Raw genomic sequence first — 23,339 nt, 5'->3', positions numbered from 1 at the left:
ATGTTCTTTATGGGGTACTGGAGAACCCCCCATGGAAGATTGAAGGCATCAAATAGTAAAAATTCAGGCTTCATTTGTGCTAGTGTTCCCAGAAGTACTTTTGGGGACTACGTTGAGAGCAACAGATTGTATTTTTCTCTGAGTACAGTGCTGAGCATCACAGGGGCCGTTATAAGTGCCTGACTAAATAGTCATTCCAACCATTTCTCCAGCTAGCTAACAGGACACTGTTAGGTTTGGGAGAGCAATTGAAGTGCCTTCAGACCAGGCTGTATGCTTGACAAGTTTTTTGGTTTCAAAGGCAGGGGATTTAAAAAGATAAACAAACCAACTCACACAAGGAGTCATGCTTTGGTGCCTTGGCCTGGAAGGCAGCGTTGGAGCTAAAAGCTCTATTAGTGAGTTTCAATTTACTGAGGCTGAATCTTTCCCTGAGGATTGTTCATGTTCTGTGGAATTACAGGGTCTGGCGTGATAATGTTTTTCTCCTTTATTTCTCCCTTTTGCGTTTTCTCAGTGTGAACAGGCAAAGCAGCAGTAGAGCTCTTGCAGACTGGAGAGTGCTCAAGGGCTCACATGGGAGTGTGGCTCTGTTAGACCAGAGATGTGTGGGCACAGCAAGATGTGGTCTGAGGAGGTGAGCAATGCTCTCAGGCTTTGGAAATAGTTAATGTCAGCAGAGGAAATGGGTGCTGAGTGTCTGCCCTCCAACTGCTCATCGTTAGCTGACTTGCTGCAAAGGACGATGGAGGTGGTTCACAGGGAAGTATGAAGGAGGATGTGGATGAAGTAAATTTGATGGGCTGACAGCAGCTGTCTAACAGAGGGTGCAGGAGACAGAAGGGAAGAGAGAGAGGCAGGACAGGAGATACCTGAACAGGAGGAAGTGAGATTCATGCAGCAGAAGAAAGATGGTGAGAGAGGGGCAAAGAAAATGATCTCAGCAGCTGCATTTTGCGTGGCTACTCCTGTATCCTGCAGCTGTTCATTAGAAATTCTGTTTATGCCACAGGGAGTTTTGGAGTCTCTGAAGCTGACACAGTTTTAATAGACAAAGACGTTTTGAGTGCAGCACATCTGCTGCGGGATGCTAAGGAACAGGCTCCATGCAGCGGTGCCATTGGTTGAAGCATTTCATCCTGCTTTTTGTTTTTTTTAAGACCTGGTCTCTTTTATCCTAAAAAAGTAATTTTTTGAGGTCAAAAGAAGTGCTGTGGTTTGCACATTAAAAGTTTTCAGCCCTTAAACAGTCCAGCCGTACTCTTTAGTTCAGTTTTGGGCCCTTCACTACAAGAAAGACATTGAGGTGCTGGAGCGTGTCCAGAGCCAGGCAGCGGAGCTGGGGAAGGGGCTGGAGCACAGGTGTGCTGGGGAGGGGCTGAGGGCCCTGGGGGTGTTCAGCCTGGACTAGAATAGCCTGAGGGGAGACATCATCACTCTCTGCAACTCCCTGACCAGAGGTTGTGGCTGGAGGGAGGAGTTGGGGAACCTCTGCTCATGAGCTACAAGATGAAGTGGCTTCTGTTTGCATCAAGGGAAAGTTAGATTGAAGATGAGGAACAATTTATTGCCCAAGGGGTTGTCCCTTCCTGGCCTAGGCTGCCCAGGAAGGTGACGGAGCTATTGCAAAGCCGTGTAGCTGAGGTGCTGAGGGACATGGGTTAGTGGTGGGCTTGGCACTGTGAGGGCAGGGGGTGGACTCAAGGATCTCATTATCTTTTCAAATCAAAATGATTCCATCATTCTTCCGAATGCCCTTGACTTTCCAGCTCTGAGAGCTGTCAGGATCACCTTTTATTTTGAAGGATCCTAAAGCATTTCACATAAGTGGCCTTCACAGAGGTGTCAAGCAGCGGTTTGAAGGAATACACTGTGTAACATATGAGAATGCAAAAAAAATGTCAGCACAAGTATGCAATCCCACTCAGACTTCCTGGAGTATGGAGGGTTGCCAGTGCCTCCTGAACCCCAGGTGTGAGCTGCCAACTGGAAGTGTCCAAATTAGAATAAACAATGTTGTAAATTACCTATAGGGCAAGTATTTCATAAGATACAGGGTTTGGTGGGTTTTTCACCTGTTAAGTTTCAGATATGAAGAAGCGCTCAAAAAGGACCAGTCAGTTTGGGCTGCATCTCGCCCAAAATGCAGCAGTGAAGCTGTGTGGGAAGGAGCAGCCCTGTTGGGACACTCAGCATGGGCCCAGGCTTGGGGTTGGAGGCATGGAGCTGCAGAGCAAAGGCCTCCTTTGCTTGCCTGATGGCTCATACAATGCTGCATTATTAAAATTTTGGTGAGCAGGTGTATTTAATTGATCAATTTAATTCTAGGCAGGGTCAGTCTAATCCTTAGCTTAACTTTTATGACCCGTGGCTTTCCAAAACCCATCAAATCTTGCTCAGTGATTGGATCTACCTTGTGCAGGTGAAAAGTTAATTCCTTTCTTCACCTCCAGCTTTGGACAAGTTCCCTTCATCTCTCTTTCTCTGACCTATCTCTTACGTCTTGATTAAACAGAACAGCGTAACTTTGCCTTTCCTAACTGGGCTGATACTACTACATCTGTCCCCCAGTGTTTTCTGCATGTTTTTCTGCCTACCTATGATAGAAGCAGTCTCTGTGCCAAACACCCATGCTGAGTGGAGTTTACTCTCTCTCATCCTGCCTCTTCCAGGGACTGGGTGTTTTTTGTTAGTCTTCTCCAGCCACGCAGCTTGAGACTAGGTTTGTTGTTTATATTTCTTTATGGTATCTTTCAAATGAAGCACCGGGCACCAGTGGCAAAACAGCACACAGCGTGTGTCAAATTATCCACCATGTTAAATCCAAGCTGTGACTTTGCTCTGTACAAATTTAATTGTCATGCGTTCTGCTAGTGCTTATCTTCTGTCATACACTCTTCTGCTGGTTAATAACTTCCTTAAGCACACCCCCAAGCTTCAAGCACCATGTTTTGTTCTCTCTGGGTATTCTGAAGTGTTGTATTTAGCCACTCCCACATCTGCACCACCCGATCTGTATCGTGTCAGGGTCCTGAACCACTTTCATTAGCTGAACTGTAAATATCTGGTTTGTTAAATCACCTGGTCGGCTTCCTCTTTGCTTTGCATGACTACAGCAGTTAGCTTTTATTTCTTTATTTCAGCCATCACTGAGATCACTGTAGTTGGCAGAGATCTTACCTGAAACATCTGTACTAGTGATGTCTCTTGGTTTCAGATGGGGACTTTAATCTAGCACAGTGCTTTCACCAGCAGGGTTTTTACAGTGAAGGTGCTCCTTACTATATTGCTTTCTGCCAACATGTGAGTACTGTGCACAGGAGGGAGACCTGCAGATAAACTTCAATGGTGCTCTGGGAGTGTTTTAAGGATAGGCCATACCCTGGGGAGCTCACAGGTTAAATGCATGGGGAAAAGAATGGCCAGACGTGTGTGCTCACTGTGACTTGATTGACTGCTGTGCTGGGTCTTGCTAAAGTACACTGCCAGATTGGTGAGTGAAAAGAGCTCCTGGGGAGTCAAAAAAAAAGAAACAGGAGGAAAACACTGTGTAAAAAAAATTCAGAAGGACCAGTAAAGTTGGAGGCATTTATGTGATGAGGGAGCAGGGAACAGGATAATCATGCACTTTTCTCAGAAAGATATTCTCCCTTTTCTAGCCTTAAAGGCTACACGTTTTGCCCCATGTCTCAGTTTTTGGGGGATGTGTGGTTACTCCAGAAGCAGTTACAGCATTTCAATCTCCCTGTGCAGAGTGCGTTTCCACTCTTGTAGGAGACCAAATCTACATGACGTGGACATGTTCCTATGCGACCTGATCTAGATGAACCTGCTTCTGCAGGGGAGTTGGACTAGATGATCTCTAAAGGTCCCTTCCAACCCTACCATTCTATGATTCTATGACACACAGTCCAAAGCCTACCCATGAAGAAGTGCTACTAGCTACCAGTGTAACAGCTATAGTGGAGCTAGCATGCTGTCACAGTTAAAGTGGGAACACCTTTTACACAAGCCTAACAGAGGTGGTAGCATGACTGTGTGAGACACGGTGACGTCTTTCTCCTTAAAACTTCTACAGATTACTTAAAGGCCTGTGTTCCTGCTGTGTTGCGTGCCTGTGAGTGCAGTAGAAAGGCATTTAATGTCCCTTACCTAATTGGGACTCTTGACTCAAGTGTCTGGTAATGACAGGGGGGCTTGCACCCATGGGACCCCCTTTGAAGCCAGTCCTGCCAATAGTTGTGTTTGTGCTTGTGAATTTCTGCCTTCTTTTGTAACAAACTGTACTGGATAAGAATTCACCTGCCGTATAAACAGGGGTGAGTTTGGCATGTCAGGTAATTGAGTTGTTTGGCATGATCAATTGGGCTGTCTGAAACAGAGCAGCCTCCACTCACGCAGTGATGAAGCATTCTCCAAAAACTGCAGAAGGTAGGCAGGTTGCTAATGACACTACATGCAACTGCTTGCCCCGTGCAGCACAAGCTGTGCTGGGAGGAGGGGAAGAGCTGGTATAAAAATGCACAGCAGCACAGGTACATACAACAGAATCATAGAATCCCCAAATGGTAAGGGTGGACAGGGCCCTGCAGAGCTCATCCAGCCCAAGCCCTTACTAAAGCATGTTCCCCTCAATCAGGGGACACAGGAACGTGTCCAGGTGGGTTTGGAAACCTCCCGAGAAGGAGCCTCCACACCCTCCCTGGGCAGCCTGGGCCAGGGCTCCCCCACCACAATACCAAACAAGTTTCTCCTCCTGTGCCAGTGGCACTTGCTGGGTTCCAGTTTATGTCCACTACCCCTTGTCCTGTTGCTGGACACTACAGAAAAAAAATGTTGCCCCATCCTCCTGACATCCACCCTTTAGGTACTTAAAAGTGTTGATGAGCTCCCTCTGTCAGCCTTCTCCAGGCTGAACAGCCCCAGGTCCTGCAGCCTTTCCTCCTCACACAGATGTTCCAGTCCCCTCAGCGTCTTGGTAGCCCTGCACTGGCCTCTCTCCAGCAATTCCCTGTCTCTCTGGAACTGGGGAGCCCAGAATTGGACACAGGACTCCAGATGTGGTCTCAGCAGGGGTGATGAGAAGGGGAGGGGAACCTCCCTGCACCTGCTGCCCATACTCTCTTCATGCCCCCCAGGATGCCATTGACCTTCTTGCCCACGTTGCTGCTCATGTTTGTTTGCTGCCCACCAGCACTCCCAGGTCTCTCTCTGCAGAGCTGCTCTCCAGCAGGTCACCCCCAGCCTGTCCTGGTGCAGGGGCTTGTTCCTCCCCAGGTGCAGGACTCTGCACTTGTCCTTGGTGAACCTCAGGAGGTTCCTCTCTGCCCCACTCTCAGCCTGTCCAGGTCTGGCTGAATGGCAGCACAGCCTCTGGTGAATCAGCCAGTCCTCACAGTTTGTCTTGAAGTAAAAGTTCATCAATTGCTTCAAGGCAAAAGCAAAAAGACCCATCCCCTCCTCCCACACGTAATTGATCCGTTTTAGCACTGAACAAATATCAGCCACACACCTACTTCTCAAGTAGCTTGTGCCACCGCACATGATAGAGCAAAGTACCTGCTCCCTCGGTTTGCTTCCTGCATCCTGAAAAATCTTTAGCACTTTATAAGCAATGACCAGTACATCATCAGCCACTGTGTGCTTGTATGGATTTACCAACTTTCTGGTGAAGCTCTGCCTTTGTGGTCCCTTGCTCTGAGGTTTGGAGTAGGGTGAACTTGCATCCAGAGTGCTCCACCATTTGGTACTGTGATACATAAAAGGATTTGCTTATGAGCTGGTGCTCACGAAGAGGATCTCTTGGAGTGTTTATCTGGGACCCTTTTACCCTGTGCATGCCTAGCTGCAGGTGTGGAGCAGGACTGGAAGCAGATTTGGCCTCACATGGAGCTGCAAACATGAGAAAATTCCTTGGTTTAGATAAAAGCTTTCTAAAGCCAGGGATGCAGTTTATTCCCTGAATTTACAGATTATAAGATCTTTCACTGGTTGTACATGTGGCAGTGTTGATCTAAGCCTGGGATAATTTCTCTGTACCTGTGAGCTCTCGAGGTGGTACAAATCTCTGGTGATGATCCCTAAGGCTGTAGCATACAGAGCATTTCAGAGTGAGTTTTACATGTGCTCCTTTTAAAGATCTGCTCTCAAACATACCTTAAAGCACACACCTAATAGATTTATTCTCCTTGTTCAACTGCTTCTGTTTCCCAAAGTGATTGGAGATTTGGGGTGTAATCCTTTCCTTTGAGAGCATTAGGAAGTAGAAAGTTACTGTTGCTGAAGGACTGTTTTGTGTTTGTTTCTTTTCCATTTCACCAGAATTCATGTTCTGTAGCAGGGGAATAGACTGTATTTTCTCCATTTAGCAAAATTTTCTGCTTCTCCTTTAAAAAAAAACCCCTTATATATGTATTTTTCTTTGATTTCATTTTTAGCACTGGTGAAAAAGAGACTTGGCAGGAGAAGCTGTCTGTTCAAGACTGGACAACTAAAGCACAGGAGCCACTAACACACACTCCCTGACTTTCTCCATTCATCAGGAGGGAACCTGCATGACAGAGGTATGTACAGTGCTTAGTTCTCCATGGAGAGGGCCAGCACAGCAGAAAGTTTGTGGAAGTAACATTGTAGATCTATCATTTGATTAGGAAAAGGAGTAAAGATGAGTATGGATACATACAGCGTTTGGGAGTTCTAATTTAGCAGATGTAGGATCACTGTGGGTTTTCCTCTTGGAAAGCTGAGTGTGGTCTGTGTCACTGTATTCTGTCTAATGGTTGGTTGTTGCTGAGCTCTGGAGGACCCTAACTTTAAAATTTCCAGGCTCTATGCACAAATATGCTGAAAAAGAAACAATAATAAAAGAAACAATAACCTAATTTTATAGGGAGGTGGGCAAAAGGAGGTGTAAGCAGGGAAGAGTAGGTGCGCTCAGATGGTTGTAGGAGACCCTCAGTGACTGAACATTTGCAGAGTAATGTCTCCATGAGCATCCACAGATGAAAACCAGCCTGGCTCTTTCTATGAGAAATGCAAAATGTGACCACCCATGGAGTTCAGGAAGGCTGGGAATGTAGTTTGAGATTTGACAATACGCTCAAACAGCAATTTATCACTGACTGTTATCACTGAACATATGAAGGAAAAGATGGTTATCAGGGGGAGTCAGCATGGCTTCACCAAGGGGAAATCCTGTTTGACCAACCTGATATCCTTCTATGAGTGCATAACCAGCTGGCTAGATGAGGGGAGAGCAGCAGATGTCATCTACCTTGACTTCAGCAAGGCTTTTGACACTGTCTCCCACAACATCCTCATCAGAAAGCTCAGGCAGTGTGGCTTGGATGAGTGGACAGTGAGGTGGATCAAGAGCTGGCTGAATGACCAGAGGTCATTCAGTGGGATCTCGACCAGCTTGAGAATTGGGCAGAGAGGAACCTCATGAGGTTCAACAAGGACAAGTGCAGAGTCCTGCATCTGGGAAGGAACAACCCCCTGCACCAGTACAGGCTGGGGGTGACCTACTGAAGAGCAGCTCTGCAGAGAGAGACCTGGGAATCCTGATTGATAATAAACTAACCATGAGCCAGCAATGTGCCCTTGTGGCCAAGAAGGCCAATGGCATCCTGGGATGCATCAAGAAGAGTGTGGCCAGCAGGTTGAGGAGGTTCAGCTTCCTCTCTACTCTGCCCTGGTGAGGCCTCATCTGGAGTCTTGTGCCCAGTCCTGGGCTCCTCAGCTCAAGAGGGACAGAGAACTTCTGGAGAGGGTCCAGCGCAGGGCCACCAAGGTGATCAGGGGACTGGAACATCTTTCATACGAGGAAAGGCTGCAGGAACTGGGGCTGTTTAGTCTGGAGGAGACTGAGAGGGGATCTTATTAATATTTACAAATATCTAAAGGGTGGGTGTCAGGAGGTTGGGCCATCCCTCTTTTCTATTGCAGCTAGCAACAAGACAACGGGTAATGGGATGAGGCTGGAACACAAAAACTTCCCATTTAAATATAAGGAAAAACTATTTCACTGTTCAGGTGAGGGAGCCCTGGCACAGGCTGCCCAGAGGGGTTGTGGAGTCTCCTTCCTTGGAGGTCTTCAAGACCGTCCTGGACACGTTCCTCGGTGAACCTGCTGCAGGGGGGTTGGACTAGATGATGTCTAAAGGTCCCTTCCAACCCCTACCATTCTGTGATTCTATGATTTAGTCTCTTGGCCCTGTGCTTTGAGAGAAAGAACTTCAGTGTGCAAACCTGTTGTGCCTAAGAAGCCAGTCACTCTGGTGTTTGGGAAAAAGCTCAGGTAGTTATGAGCTTCTTATTTCCTAAGAGCTCTTCCTGCCTCTTTGTGTGTGTATGTGTGTAATTGGGTCTATCAGACACCAACACTGTGTTATAATGTCAACAAGAGTTTCGCAGTGTGAGGCTTGATCAGTTTAAAGAGCTAAATAGTATTTGGGAGCAAGAGGAATAAGTTGGTTGAAAAGCCCAGCAGTTAACCCGTTTCTCCTCCTTCCAAGCCTCTTTTCAGGAACTATGGAAATCAGCAGCCTTTTTCTCCAGGGCTGCTCATTTCTCTTAAATACAACACTGAAGTCTCTCTTGGTAAAACCACAGATTGGGTTTTTACTTAGCTTTTTTTTCTTTTAAGTTCTAGTAACAATGTGTTACAACCTCAGGCTCCATTGAGTTGATGAGGAATAAAGTCTTAGTAATGAAGAGGAGTCTGGGAGTGTGTCTAAAGTGCTTGCTTTATCACCAGCACATATTTCATACTGACAGTCAATACTTTTAACAGATTCCAAGCCACGCATGTTGCATTTTAAATCCCTCCCCAGCCTGCTCTGATCTTTCCAGTGTGATCTTTTCCAAACTAGCAGCAGAGTCAGTTTGTCAGCTTCAGGTTTCTGAATGTTTTTATTAATTTGCAGCCCACAGGAGGATAAAGTTTATTCTGTGTCAACTGAATGGAAGGACCAGAAGAGCCACTGGAAGGATTAGGTCGCAGAACAGCTGCAGAGGATCGTGTGTGGGGTGATGGGTTTAGCTTTTCAAGGACCTCAGTTACCATTTTAGGGAATGCAGTTTGCCATTTCATTACTGTTTAGGGCTTGTAAATGGGCAAAGTGCCTACAAATGGACAAGATTTAGATGTAGTCTCAGCTGATAGCCTTTGCTGCCTGTGGGGCTGCATTTTTCTCTGGACAATCTGAAGGATCGTGTCCACCCGCCTCCTCATTCTTTCTTGGCTACCTTTATGATCCCTTGTTTCTGTGTTGTCTGAACACTTTGCAGGGTTTCACCACACTTATCTCGTGACACCCCAAAACAACCAGAAAGATATATCAGAGCTTATTTTCTTACATGTACCTTGAAGTTATGCTGATTTTTAGATTCACTGATGTTCAACCGAGTGTGTGCTTTGGCTTTTCACTCAGAAAAAGGGTTGATAGGGCAACTCTCATCTCCTGGCCAACTGATTACAGAAAGCTAGTAGCACATCCAGGTTCAAACAGGAGGGACTGAAAAACTGGTGCATGTATGTGGACAGTGACAGCATGAGCTTCATTTCCAGGGAAATGCTTAAAAAGAGTGGGGGGAAACAAGAAAAATAGACTTTAAAAGCTGCATTTAATTACTATTTTACCTTCACTTGCCTGGTTTGTACACTGGTGCATGCTAAAACCCTTCTAGGGTGTAGCAGTGGCCCCAGTGGCACAATAAAAGCATGCTGCTATTGTCAGGGCTACCTGTGCTTGACTGACAGCCCAGTGCAGAAGCACTAGAGATTCATATTCATCACCAGCCTCTCTCCTAGCCTAGGCAAATGCAAGTTGGTGTACAGAGAACAGTATTAAATTGTCCTACCAGCAGAGTCGAAGCCTCCCCCATCTGCCCGCAGCGACTGTCCTGCCAAGATCCAAGAAAGCTGATTTAGCCTTTTTGCTGACTTTTTAGCCGTTTTATCCTTTCAGCTTTCTGAGATTTACAGCCTTTACCAGACAATGTTATGAATTTAAAATCTACCTTCATTTTAAATGTCCATGCTGCTGTGCAACTCAACTGCAGGTCAGGTTGGGGGAGATTCCCTTTTCCTTGTGCGGCATTAAGTTACCAACAACAAACAGCCTTGTAACAAAAGTAGGCCTAGGAATCGTGCTTTATTACCCCACTTGTTTCCCCCTTTCATTTGGATTTTTCCAGATTAAAAGTAATTTTTTCCATTTATATTTTTTTCCTGACATTCACTTACGTGCTACACTGGAAATCCTTCCTGACTTTTCTCCTTTAAGATCAACTTCTGTTTTCCTTTGGCCTATTTCCAGATCTCTGTTTCAGCGGTGATTTGCTTCCTTGTCTTCTTTCTGCTAGCTTTTGATGAGTAGATGAGAGGAGTATTAAATAGATTTAGTGAAAAATGACCGTCACCAGTGTAGATGACTTTCCGCTAATTAAAAATTGAAATGGAAATGACAAAGCTTCTCTTGAGGCTGAGCAGGTGTCAATGCTAAACCCAGAACAATATTCATCAGTGATGAGGAAAGTCCAGTATGTGAAAGAATATCCCAGGAACTTAGATACCTCGGAGGATGCCAATAAAAGGGAAACCAAAGTTTCTAGTGGCAACATATTTGTGTGGCCTAGATTTGCATCTGTTGCCATAGACCAAAGTCTCAGAGCTCAATTTGGCACGTCCTTGATTTTTATGCCCAGGCTAGGCAGGCATAGCAGAGTTTTCATAGAATCCTAGAATGTTAGGGGTTGGAAGGGACCTTTAGACATCATCTAGTCCAACCCGCCTGCAGAAGCTGGGTCACCTAGATCAGGTCTCATAGGAACGTGTCCAGGCGGGTCCTGAAGATCTCCAAGGAAGGAGACTCCACACCCTCCCTGGGCAGCCTGTGCCAGGGCTCCCTCACCTGAACAGTGAAATAGTTTTTTCTTATATTTAAATGGGACTTTCTGTTTTCCAACTTCATCCCATTACCCCTTGTCCTGTTACTAGATACAATAGAAAAAAGGGACGTCCCAACATCCTGACACCCACCCTTTAGATATTTGTAAATATTGATAAGATCGCCCGTCAGTCTTCTCCAGAATAAACAGCCCCAGTTCCTGCAGCCTTTCCTCGTATGAAAGATGCTCCATTCCCTTGATCATCTTGATGGCCCTCTGCTGGGCTCTTTCCAGAAGTTCTTTGTCCCTCTTGAACTGGGGAGCCCAGAACTGGACACAGGACTCCAGATGAGGCCACACCAGGGCAGAGTAGAGGGGGAGCAGAACCTCCTCAACCTGCTGGCCACACTCTTCTTGATGCATCCCAGGATGCCATTGGCCTTCTTGGCCACAAGGGCACATTGCTGGCTCATGGTTAGTTTATTATCAATCAGGATTCCCAGGTCTCTCTCTGCAGAGCTGCTCTTCCAAGCAAAAGGGAACGTTTAAGCAAGGTGATACCACTTGGGTGCTGCAATACCCAACAGATACAAATTTCAGCATCTTTGCTTTGATGTACTTTTGTAGACTTTTCCAGTTTTGACCTGAAATTGTCTCTCATGTGCAGTCAGCAGAGGTAATTGTAACGACGATAAGTATGTTCACTTTAAACTTTCTCTTGTAATAAATAAAAATTTTCCAGCAGGAAATGAAAGCAAAATGCTTCATCTAAAAATTCCTCATCAGCTCTAGTCACTAGACCAGAACAATAGTGATTACGCTCAGCGATGCAGTACAAATTCACAGCACTGCTGTGTCCCAGGATCACGATATGCCACTAAAGGCGGGAGGAGAGAGCAGGTGTGCATTAATATCTCCATTTTGTACATGAGGAGACAGGGACTTGCAGATGTTAAGCATCTTCTGCAAAGTTCCATAGTGAGATGGTGGCAGAGGCAGAAATAGGGAACCAGATCTGGGGGCTGTGGTCTTGCTGGTCTGGCCACTGACACATGCAACCCTAATGAAAAGCAGAGTGCCTGGAGAAAGCCATGTGTCCGCATCTAATGAATCCCATCACTTTCCCAGGTTTGCTGGCATTAACCCTAGAGATGTTAGACACACGTACAAAGGTTGCTCTTTTGCAGAGAGAGCAGTTGCTTTTAAAAACTTACAGTGTCTTAGGTTGCTAAGGGGTCGTTTTGTTTGCATTGTCTGAATATATGATTGTTCTCTTGTAGGAATGGCAGAGCATCAGCCGGGCAGCAGCGATGAGAGAGACTGACATTCCTACAAGTCTCTTCTGGCTCCTTCTCCACAATGGCTGGTGCCTCTGCATATTCATTGGATGGTAATGCAGGATGTCAAGAGCAGTGGTAGAGTTTGGCTTGATCCCATTGTGTTTTTCTTCTGCTGGTAGAGGCTTTGAATCACCATGACAACGCCGTGACACTTCCAGCAACTGATTGCCTGCAGACCAAGGGTGGGCTGAGGGTGGACGAGAAGGTCAATGATTGAGTCTAACGGGATCAAAAGTTGCGCCTGCAGCAAAACGATTCTAGAGAAGCTGTCAGCACAACAAGAAGATGAAATTCCCCTTCTATTGGCTTCTCGTTAAGCAGGCACAATAACTTTTTCTTTCAAGAGACTCGCTATAAAAACTCTTTTGGTTATGGCTACTGATCCAACGTGATTGGGCGCGCCGCGACTTTTGAACTCATGACTGGATATACGATGTTGCGGAATGGGGGAGTGGGGAATGGAGGCCAGCCGTGGGTGTTGAGATGGTCCAGTCGGATCCGGCTCACCTGGCTTAGTTTCACCCTCTTTGTCATCCTTGTCTTCTTTCCCCTCATTGCCCATTACTACCTAACCACCATCGACGACGCGGACGATGCCGGCAAGCGCATCTTTGGCCCTCGGACCGGCAACGAGCTGTGTGAGGTAAAGCACGTGCAAGACCTCTGCCGCATCCGTGAGTCGGTCAGCGAGGAGCTGCTCCAGCTGGAGGCCAAGAGGCAGGAGCTCAACAGCGAGATCGCCAAGCTCAACTTGAAGATCGAGGCCTGCAAAAAGAGCATTGAAAATGCCAAGCAGGACCTGCTGCAGCTGAAGAACGTCATCAGCCAGACTGAGCATTCCTACAAAGAGCTGATGGCTCAGAACCAGCCCAAGCTCTCCTTGCCCATCCGGCTGCTGCCAGACAAAGACGACGCGACCTTCCCCCTGCCAAAATCCAGCCGGAGCTGCAGACTACACAACTGTTTTGACTACTCACGCTGCCCGCTGACATCTGGCTTCCCAGTCTACGTCTACAACAGTGACGATTACCCTTTTGGTAGTTCCTTAGACCCTTTAATTAAACAAGCCTTTGAGGCAACTGTCAGAACTAATGTTTATGTTACTGAAAATGCAAATATTGCTTGTCTGTATATAATTTTAGTGGGGGAAATTCAAGAGCCCGTAATGCCAAAACCTACTGAACTAGAGCAACAGTTGCACTCTTTGCCATATTGGAGGACTGATGGACATAACCATCTCATCATCAACTTGTCGAGGAAATCTGAAACCCAGAACTTCCTTTACAACATCAGCACAGGGCGCGCCATGGTTGCCCAGTCCACCTTCTACGATGTGCAGTATCGACCGGGGTTTGATATTGTGATATCGCCTCTGGTCCATGCTATGTCTGAACCCAATTTCCTAGAAATCCCGCCCCAGGTGCCAATCAAGCGAAAATATCTGTTTAGTTTCCAGGGGGAGAAGATCGAGTCTCTCAGATCTAGCTTGCAAGAGGTTCGCTCTTTCGAAGAGGAGATAGAAGGCAATGCCCCAGCTGACTATGACGATCGGATCATTACCACCTTGAAGGCTGTTCAGGACAGCAAGTTGGACTTTGTTTTGGTGGAGTTCACGTGTAAGAACCAGCCTAAGGCGAGTCTGCCCACTGAGTGGGCTCTGTGTGGAGAAAGAGATGACAGACTAGAGCTACTGAAGCTATCTACTTTTGCACTGATAATCACCCCAGGGGACACCCATTTAGTGATCTCCGCCGGGTGTGCCATGAGACTGTTTGAGGCTCTGGAAGTTGGAGCCATCCCGGTGGTTCTCGGAGAGCAAGTTCAGCTACCCTATAATGATGTGATCCGGTGGAACGAGGCAGCCTTAATCATACCAAAGCCACGTATCACAGAAGTGCACTTTCTTCTGAGAAGCATTTCTGACAACGATCTCCTTGCCATGAGGAGGCAGGGCCGCTTCTTGTGGGAGACCTACTTCTCCACCTCTGACAACGTCTTCAGCACAGTCTTAGCTATCATAAGGACTCGAATCCAAATCCCGGCTGCTCCTATCCGAGAAGAAACCGCCGTGGAGATTCCCCACCGGTCTGGCAAAGCTGCTGGTACAGACCCCAATATGGCAGACAACGGTGACCTGGACTTGGGGCCTGTGGAAACAGAACCACCCTACGCATCTCCCAAATATCTCCGCAATTTCACCCTCACTGCAATGGACATCTACAGGAATTGGAATTCTGCTCCGGGGCCTTTCCACCTTTTCCCCTACACTCCCTTTGACCCTGTTTTACCGTCAGAAGCAAAATTTTTGGGGTCTGGGACTGGATTTCGACCAATTGGTGGAGGAGCAGGTGGCTCTGGGAAGGAGTTCCAAGCTGCTTTGGGTGGCAACGTCCCCCGGGAGCAGTTCACAGTAGTGATGTTGACTTATGAGCGGGAGGAAGTGTTGATGAACTCCCTAGAAAGGCTCAATGGTCTCCCGTACTTAAATAAAGTTGTGGTAGTGTGGAACTCTCCCAAGCTTCCTTCTGAAGATCTCTTGTGGCCAGACATTGGTGTCCCAATCATGGTAAGAATGATTGTAGCTATTTTGGTCTCGCTTCCCAGTGGGGTTTGTGTGTTCAAGTTGGCTGTAACTCTTCAGTAGCATGTAAGCTCGTCTTAAGCCGCCTAGGACGGCATTCATCTCATATGGTTGTAGATGTCTGTACCTGATCTGGACTCAACCAGAGAGATTACAAGTATGACTCATCTGACCCATTTTAGGTGTTTGCATGAGAATGCCATGGCTGGTGCTCTAGAAATGTGTGAACTTAGGCAAAATGAATTGGTGTCGTGAGGGATTTCATTAGGTGGCCTCTGGATTGTTAGATGCAAGGAGCTGATACACATGACAGCCTAAGCCGTAAGAATATGGGATCTTTAGAGGTGCCACGTGTTCAGCACTTGGGAAACAGTAATTGCTTGTAAAGGGCCTAATGTGAATCTCTGAGCTTTTTAAAGCTAGAGATTCTTGCTTATTGAAAATCTTTGCTTAAGTTCCGTGTCACCCTGTGAGGACAGTTGGCACCTTATAAGTACCTAAGCAGGGACTGTTTCTGCACTTTACCAGATAAATCTTTTATAATAACAAAAGAGGGGCCTGCTGAATCCATGCCTGCTGCAAGGGCCTTAAGATGCACTTTATATTGCAAGAGATGGTAGAGAAGAAAACAGGGGAAAACATAAGCCAAGGCCAATGAGACTGTAACTGCTTCCATACTCCAAAGGCTGAAATTGAGTTTTGCTTTAGGTTTGGGTTGGTTTTCTTTTTCTCTGAATGTACAGAATAAGTGACACCTTCAAAAACCAACAACACTTCTTTACAAGCCCAGCTGCTTGCTTGCAGTGTTGCTTTTTAAGGAGTTAGTTTTCCCTAAATGATTACTTATGTATGTATTTATTTATTTATTTAGGACTTCTGTGTCATGCCAGCAGAAGCTTTTGCGCTGGCCACTGTTAACAGTCAATATTTAATATAAGTCTCTGTGCCCGGGCTCTCTTTAGGAAAGCACAGGCACAGAGCCACTGACAAGAAGCAACACTGTGTTGTCTGTATCCAGATATGTTTAGAGGACAAGTGGAAGGATCATCCTTTACAAATTAGAGAAGGGAAAAATAAAAGAAGGAGATGGTACTTAAGTACACAAAACAGCGTGTGGTTTATGTGACAGGACGCTACTAAGCTTAATAGCAATGTGAGCTTTATACTTCATGCAAAGAGATTCATTGATTTAATATTTCGGTTTATTATTATTGTGATGAATAAATAATTCTGCTCACATTTAAAAACCTTTATGGTCCAGGGACAATGAGGAGTGAAAATTGCTTGGATAATTGCAAAATAATCTTTCGTGTTAGTCCCGTTGAACGCCTGAATTCTGCAGAATCTTTGCATTGTGTCTGCTGAAAAACTGTGTGCTTCTTCAGAGCTGAAGAGTGGGGATTGTTCTCCTTGGAGTTGCTAATGGGTGTTATTTGTGAAAGAAAAATATGTTTTTGTTGATGGAAGCTAATGGCTTTCTTTACTCTGCTTTCATCTGCACAGCATCTATTGTATTGGAGGCTCACTGGCTTGTTTTGAGACTTTGACACACACGAGGTTGCTGCCTGGCGTTTGTGTGCTATGGGGGATATTCAGTACCCCTCAGTTCAAGAAAAGGAATTTATCTCTTGTCTGGTTTGGTATGTTGGATGGTAACACTTCTCGTGGCCATGTGCCAGGGAGAGGCTGCAGCACAGCGAACTTCTGCAGGGGTCTTTTCCAAAGGAGTATATTGTCTGATAATAGATATGTTTCCTTCTCTCTTTACTAAATCTCATTTTTCAAAAGAGCCCAGGTCTCCCAGGATCTCTCATGGGAGGCTTAACCTTCTGCAGCTTCCAGACTTACATGCCACCAAAATACTTGTTGCTAAGTCCATCTCCAGATGGAGCGAATCACATTGAGAGTCTGTAGTATTCATCTATATGGATGGTTTAATGTGGGAATGATAGCAAAATTTACCTGGGCTTCATCAGACAGCAACAGAACCAAAGATCCGCTGTGGAAAACAGCAAAGGGAACTTGAGGAACAGAGGGGAGGCTCTATTTGAGCCACAGTGACTGGGACAGGGGATGTGCTAGCCAGGGAAAGAAGAAGGTGGGCATGTGAGATTGGCAAGAAGTACAAATCCTTAAAACTACTGATTCTGAAAGAAACTACAAAGCTGTGAATTTGATTTTCTTACAGGGAAAAAGGTGTCTTTTGGGAGGGAATATCCAATTCTCTCAGATCTTGAAGCAGTACTGTATCTCTGTGTAGTAAATATGTTCCAGTAACTTTGGAGTGCAAGGTGCCCTGCGTTCAAGTCCCAAAGCACAGAGCTATGCAGAGGAAAGGTGAGGGAAAGGGAAGCAGATGGATGCAGATTTGGGTGCCCCCTCCTTGTGATTGAAGGGGATCCAGGCACCACCTAACTGCAAGGAGCAGCACAGCAGCACATCTGCAGTCCTAAGTCTCACCATCAGAGCTTTGGTGGGATATAGGACTCTGCTTTAGCTGTGTGGCTTCGTGCTGGCAGAATACCCCAAGAAGAACTGGGCCTCCCTCCTTTAGTGTTACTGCATGGCCTGACCTTAGTTCATCAATCAGTTCATTGAAACTCCATTTGCAAACTATGCTGCTTGGTTGTGATTTGCTCTTTGAAGCAGGCTGTGTTACTTCTTTTCCCTGGTGGGCTGTGGGTAGCTGTGTGAAGCTGTGTTGGATCTTTGCATCTCTGGTGAGTAATAAGATAAACAGGGCTACCGAATGTAATCTATTTTTTTTTAACTTAGATTTCTTGTGATGGCAGAATTTATTAAAATATCTGTAAGATTCCTTAGCTGCACAGGACAGGAGTCTCTGATAAAATACTCTGGCCCTGTATGGAGCCTGAAACAACTAGGTGCAAATATCATTTAATGTGAAGTTCTGTGTGTAGTCATTCAAGGTTGCCCCTGGAAAAGATGTAGGTAGACTACTCTTTAGTTTAAAGTGCCTTGGTGCTGGAGTTGAGCTATGAAAGTACTGTTCCAATCTCACCTTAAAGTATTGCAACAAAAAGCCAAAGGTGTGAGAAATCTTGTTTGTGCAAGCTTACAAACACTTGGATAAAGCAAGCTTTTATCCCTAGTACTGCATTAGGAGAACTTCCCCAGAAGACAGGAGAACCTAGAGATCATGACTCTACCAGCACCAACACTGACATTGCAACCTCTGCTTAACTTCTTGTATTAGAAACAGTGTGGCCAGCAGGCCCAGGGCAGTGGCCGTCCCCTGTGCTGGGCCCTGGTGAGGCCGCAGCTCGAGTGCTGTGTTCAGTGTTGGGCCCCTCACTGCCAGAGGGACACTGAGGGGCCGCAGCGTGTCCAGAGCCGGGCAGCGGAGCTGGGGAAGGGGCTGGAGCACAAGTGTGCTGGGGAGGGGCTGAGGGCCCTGGGGGTGTTCAGCCTGGACAACAGGAGCCTGAGGGAAGATGTGATCTCTCTCTACAGCTTCCCTGACAGGAGGTTGTAGTGAGGTGGGGGCTGGTCTCTTCTGCCAAGTAACAAGAGCCAGGACAAGAGGCAGTGGCCTCAAATTGCCTCAGGAGAGGTTTAGACTGGAGCTGAGGAAGAACTTTTTCCCTGAGAGGGTTGTCAGCCCCTGTCCCAGGCTGCCCAGGGAGATGGTGGAGTCCCCATCTCTGGAGCTATTGCAAAGCCGTGTAGCTGAGGTGCTGAGGGACATGGGTTAGTGGTGGCTGCGGCAGTGTGAGCAGAGGGTTTGGACTCCATGAGCTTAAAGGTCTTTTCAAACCTAACGATTCTGTGATTATGAGCACCTCCCTGCAGCATTTATGCAGTGCTAATGCATCATTCAAGATATGTCCTTCAAGATGTCTGTGGCATCTGACAAAGTTGGAATGTACTCAAGGAGTTAAACACTGCCTAGCCTAGTGATCCCTGCCAGCAGTTGTGCAGTTGAGTTGTAGCAAGGGTAAGAGTCCTCTTATATGTGACAGTGTCACTGAAGTCCCTAACATGGTGCAGATTGCACCTGACTGGTGAGTGCTGCTGCTCTTTCCATGCTTATAGGGAAGAAAAGGGGAAAGGGATGTGGATAAAATCCTGCTGTGAACAGGAGGAAAGACTGCACTGGAGTTTAAGGGAAGTGGTGATACTGGGCTGTTGCTCCCACACTGCCCCTGCATGCAAATTAATCTTGGAAAGATTTCCAGCGGAGGATTAAAGGGGGAAGCATTAAGGAGAAGACAGGTCTCAGTCTTGGGATAGAGGCTTCCAGCCTCCCTGTTCAGCATCTCCACACTCAGGATTTCTAAATAGCGTACAGGTCCTGACAGGAGAAACCTTGCTCTTCTGCTTTGCAGTTCCTTGACAGCATTTTCATCCATGTGAATAAAAGCGAAGGGAAACAAATGAAACAAAACACTCAAGACAGCCACACATCCAGCCCACGCAAATGGTAATCAGAGGCACCCGAGAAAATTCACATCCCACTGCACTTTGTGGTATGCTCAGCACCAACGTGCTGCTGCTTTCTGCTTGCTGTCACACACTTGCTTGCAATTCCTTAGCAAACTTCCCGCATAGAGGCATGCCCAGATGCTTAACAAACCAGTACCTGGTTTTAGCAGCTCTTCAAATCCTCTGGAGCTGGCTAACCATCTATCTTTCATGCAGCTCTGATCAGGAGGTGAATTGGGTCAGGGGAAAAGGATTCATTTTCCCCTCTTTCTGCTCTGGTTTCAATCCTAAAAACCTAAAAGAATGAGTTGACCTTGAACAGCCAGAGTTACCTGAAGAGACTTTGGTTTAATATATTTTAGAAGGCTGCCAGTGCTGCAGGTGCCCTTGGTTGGGTGGGGAAAGCATAAACCCCTGAGCAGTGAGGTGATTAAGCTCTGGAGTGGCTTGCACTTAAACCAGCTGCAGGTCCTCTAATGCAGCAATTAAGTTATCCATTTCTCTCTCAGAAACTTCCTTAAAGCCCCCCAGGAGTTGCGGTCCAAGCCAAGAAACTGTATGCTCAGCAGACCCCCCTTTACCTCCTGCCCACGTTTCTTAGCCTGTGGATCGTGCCCTGCAGATGAGACTGGGAAAGGGAAGATTGAGCTCAGAAAAACTCTGGTGATTTCAAGTAAAAATAATTCTCAGCCCCTTGTAGACACCGTCTGCCACCCAACTCCGTCACCTTCATGTCGATTTGTCTCAAACTGGACAAGGGTGCATTTTTAACACTTTATTTTCTCCTGTCCTTAGGAGAGGAGGGAGAAAGCATCTCATTTAAGCAAAGGTTTTGCCAGCTTTCAAACTGCCAGGGCTTTGTGCTGTGGTGCCAGTGATCTCTGCTTGCCAAAGGCTGCAGAGGTCCAGGCAGCGTGAGATAAAGGTTTGTGGAAAGCAGACAGCTTCATGGGAACAAATGTTTCATCTGTTTGCAGGGATGTTTGAATCTCCAACAGTGATTTCCAAGTAAAGTTGCCCTTATTTCTTTTTGCTTTTTCCCATCCTGAGTCTTTTGTGTGCAGCTCAGAGTGGCTGCTGACATTAGTGAAATCCATCGCCTTGGCTGTGTGGCATGAGTGATGGCACCATCTCAGCCTGCTGGATTGGGGGTGTTGGAAGCAAGAGCGAAATTTATCCTCATTAGCTGATAACAGAGATTTTGTAGCGACTTGATGTCAGGGTTTATTGCTGAGGGGATGAGTTGGATCAGGACTATCCAGTTGTGCTATGATTTTACTTTGTTTTAAGCCAGTGTGACATCTCTCCCACTTTGCCAGTAATAACTGGATTTTGGTTGGGGGCTTTGGAAGCCCGTGAGCTTTGCATGGGTTGCCAGTGTCATGCATGAATCATTACCTGAGACAGACTTTATTCAGCCCAAAGCAATGCTTTCATGACCTGTACTTATGTTCTAAGAAATTGCAACCTGAACTTCCAGCTTGTCTTTCTTCTCTGTGTGTGTGCAGGTCCTTCAGTGACAGAGCCATGGCTGGAAAAGCCCTGCAGCATTTTGCTTTCTTCTCTTCCTCCCGGGTTAGGTGGTGTGTGCTTGTAGGCATTTCTGAGCAATTTTGCTGGGTTCACTGCCAATGCCAGCTCCTGTGGCTTTTGGCAGTGACTAATCCTTTCCTTCAGCTTTGTTACAGAATAAGTAGCTGGCTTTGATCTCTGCAGCCAGCTCCAGTGGCGTAACGTCCTTTTCTGCTGTCTTGGTGGCTGGCTGAGAAAGCTCATTCAATTTAACTGCTTGTTTAAAAAGGAATAATCTTTGGAAAATTTCTAATCCGGAAGCATTGCTGCATTTCCAGACCTTTTGGCTGGCCATGGTGTCCCTTGAAATGCCATTTATTCATCAGGAGCAGACTGGGGGGGAAATGCTGTCATGACTTTCCCTTCTGTTTGAGCAGCCTCTGTGTAACTGTAGTGTGCTAGGCATGCTGCTGAAGGATGAATGTCTTAGGTTTGCACGTTCTTTCTAGCAGATATACCTGGAAGTGCTTTGGCCTCTCTATTTTAAGGGGCATGATGCGGTCCCTAGGTGATGCTTCTGGCTGAGAGGAGGAGGAACAGGCACTGGTCAGACTGAAGCATCAGTGTGTAACATGCCATGGTGCTAACATCCAGTTTCTCTGCTTGTCCTTCAACATCAAGTTTGGTTTTCTGATAAGAGCAGAGCCAGCCTTGCAAACTAATGGATCATGCAGTCACTGGTAACTTCAGCTAAACTGGAGTGGTGTGCATGATCCAGTGTGAAGTCCTTGCAGTGACAATAAGTTAAACAATAAACTCCATGCTTATCACACTGTTTCACAGGACACAATCCTAGAATGGTTTGGATTTGAAGGAACTTCAAAGCTCATTTTGTTCTAGTCCCCTGCCATGGTCAGGGGCACCTTCCACCAGACCAGGCTGCTCCAAGCCCCATCCAACCTGCCCTTGAACACTGACAGGGATGGGGCAGCCACAGCCTCTCTGGGCAAGCTGTGCCAGGGCCTCACCACCCAGACAGCTTGGAAGAACTTCTTCCCAAGAGCTCATCTCAGTCTCCTCTCTGTCAGTTTGGAGCTCTCCCTGGAGCCTTCTCTTCTGCAGGCTGAACACCCCTAACTCCCTCAGTCTGTCTCCACAGCAGAGGGGCTCCAGCCCTCGCATCATCTCTGTGGCCTCCTCTGGACTCGCTCCAGCAGTTCCGTGTCCTTGTGCTGTTGGAGCCCACAGCTGGAGCTTCAGTCAGTCCTTTATCTTCTTGGAAGCTTTGCATAAGTACCAGCTCAGGTCCTGACTCAATTGTGTGATTGTGTACCTAACCTTTGCTTGGTGATGTGACTTGTTCTTTTCTGAACCAACTCAGCTACTGACGCTCCTCAGTCAGAGCTTTACAGTGGCCAGTTACCTACCTTACCTGAGCTTATAACTCTTGTGTATAAAATCAGGAGGAACCCAAATTCACTTTCAGGTCCTGGATTGCATGTGGGAGTGGGAAGCTCCAGGTTTGCTTCCAGAAGTAAGAATTCAAGCTGTGCTTTCTGAGACATAATCAGCAGAGGAAATCACACTTGTTTCTTCACACTGAGACACTTTGCACGAGAGATTTGTGCCATCCATGAGTTAAACGTGCCCCAGCCAGTGCACCAGCTTTAACCAGAGTTTAAATTTCTCTGTGAGAGCAGTTTTACAGGGCAGGGTGATGTTTCACTGCAATGTCTGGGTGCCGCAGTCGGGTCGGTGGCACCACCTGCTGCCTGCAGAGCACAGTGCTGCCGGAGAGGAAGGCTCTTCTCAAATCCCCGGGAGTTTTGCAGCCTTGATAGATGTTTTTTTCCCCGTTGTGTAGCAGAAGAGGAAGGAGCAAATTTGCAGCTTACTTTACCTGCGACGCTGAAATCCAGATGCTTGTCACTGCAGGGCCTAGGCAAAGGTGCAGCGGTGCGTGAATGTACGCTGATAATGGAACAAGCAGTGCTGACTTCTTGGGGATTTGCACTCTGAATATTAACTCAGACACCCTGCAATACTCCACTGCTATTGCCTAAAACCATATGCTGGTTTGTAAGAGCTTCTCCATAGACAAAATGTTACTGTGGCCTCAGCTCTCTGAATTCCTTTGGCTTAGGATGCAGCTTACGAGTTCAATGCCCAGAAGGAAAGCATTGTTTTGGGGCATTGCAAGGGAAAAACAAGAGAGAGAAGCCTCCTTGCACACTACTGTGTACATAGTCAGGTGTTTTTTCTCGCACGTTAAAGCCTGAAGATGTCATGAGGGCAAATTTTCCTGTGTTGAATCCTTTAACCATCAACATGAAAGCTGTCTGTGCATCTCTAAAATGCTCTTTCCACTCCAGAGCAGACTCTGTCACAACAGCTACGGGATGAAAGCAGCATGACAGGACTTGGCAACAGAGTCAGTGCAGCAGTAAAATGCCACATCGTTTTTCCAGGGCTGGATTCCTGCTACTTTTAGGGTTTGCATGATGGCTTGCATGTGCCTGAACATTTAATGTCATCAGATTATTTCGTACAGTAGAACAAGTTGGGAG

General features: G+C 46.6%; 1 protein-coding gene across 3 annotated transcripts in view; it reads left to right on the top strand.

Moving 5' to 3' along the window:
* EXTL3 (exostosin like glycosyltransferase 3) overlaps positions 1-23,339 on the top strand; it is a 143,960-nt gene that overhangs the window by 89,616 nt on the left and 31,005 nt on the right. For all 3 annotated transcript variants that reach the window (XM_061990168.1, XM_061990167.1, XM_061990169.1), the window contains 2 exons: positions 6,438-6,563; positions 12,174-14,799. In XM_061990168.1, the coding sequence (XP_061846152.1) occupies positions 12,652-14,799 (2,148 nt within the window). In that variant the 5' untranslated portion in view covers positions 6,438-6,563; positions 12,174-12,651. The remainder of the gene's footprint in view (positions 1-6,437; positions 6,564-12,173; positions 14,800-23,339) is intronic.

Source organism: Colius striatus, chromosome 2 (genome assembly GCF_028858725.1).
Source record: "Colius striatus isolate bColStr4 chromosome 2, bColStr4.1.hap1, whole genome shotgun sequence".
NCBI classification, from domain to species: domain Eukaryota; kingdom Metazoa; phylum Chordata; class Aves; order Coliiformes; family Coliidae; genus Colius; species Colius striatus.
This window is presented reverse-complemented; position numbering and strand designations above follow the sequence as displayed.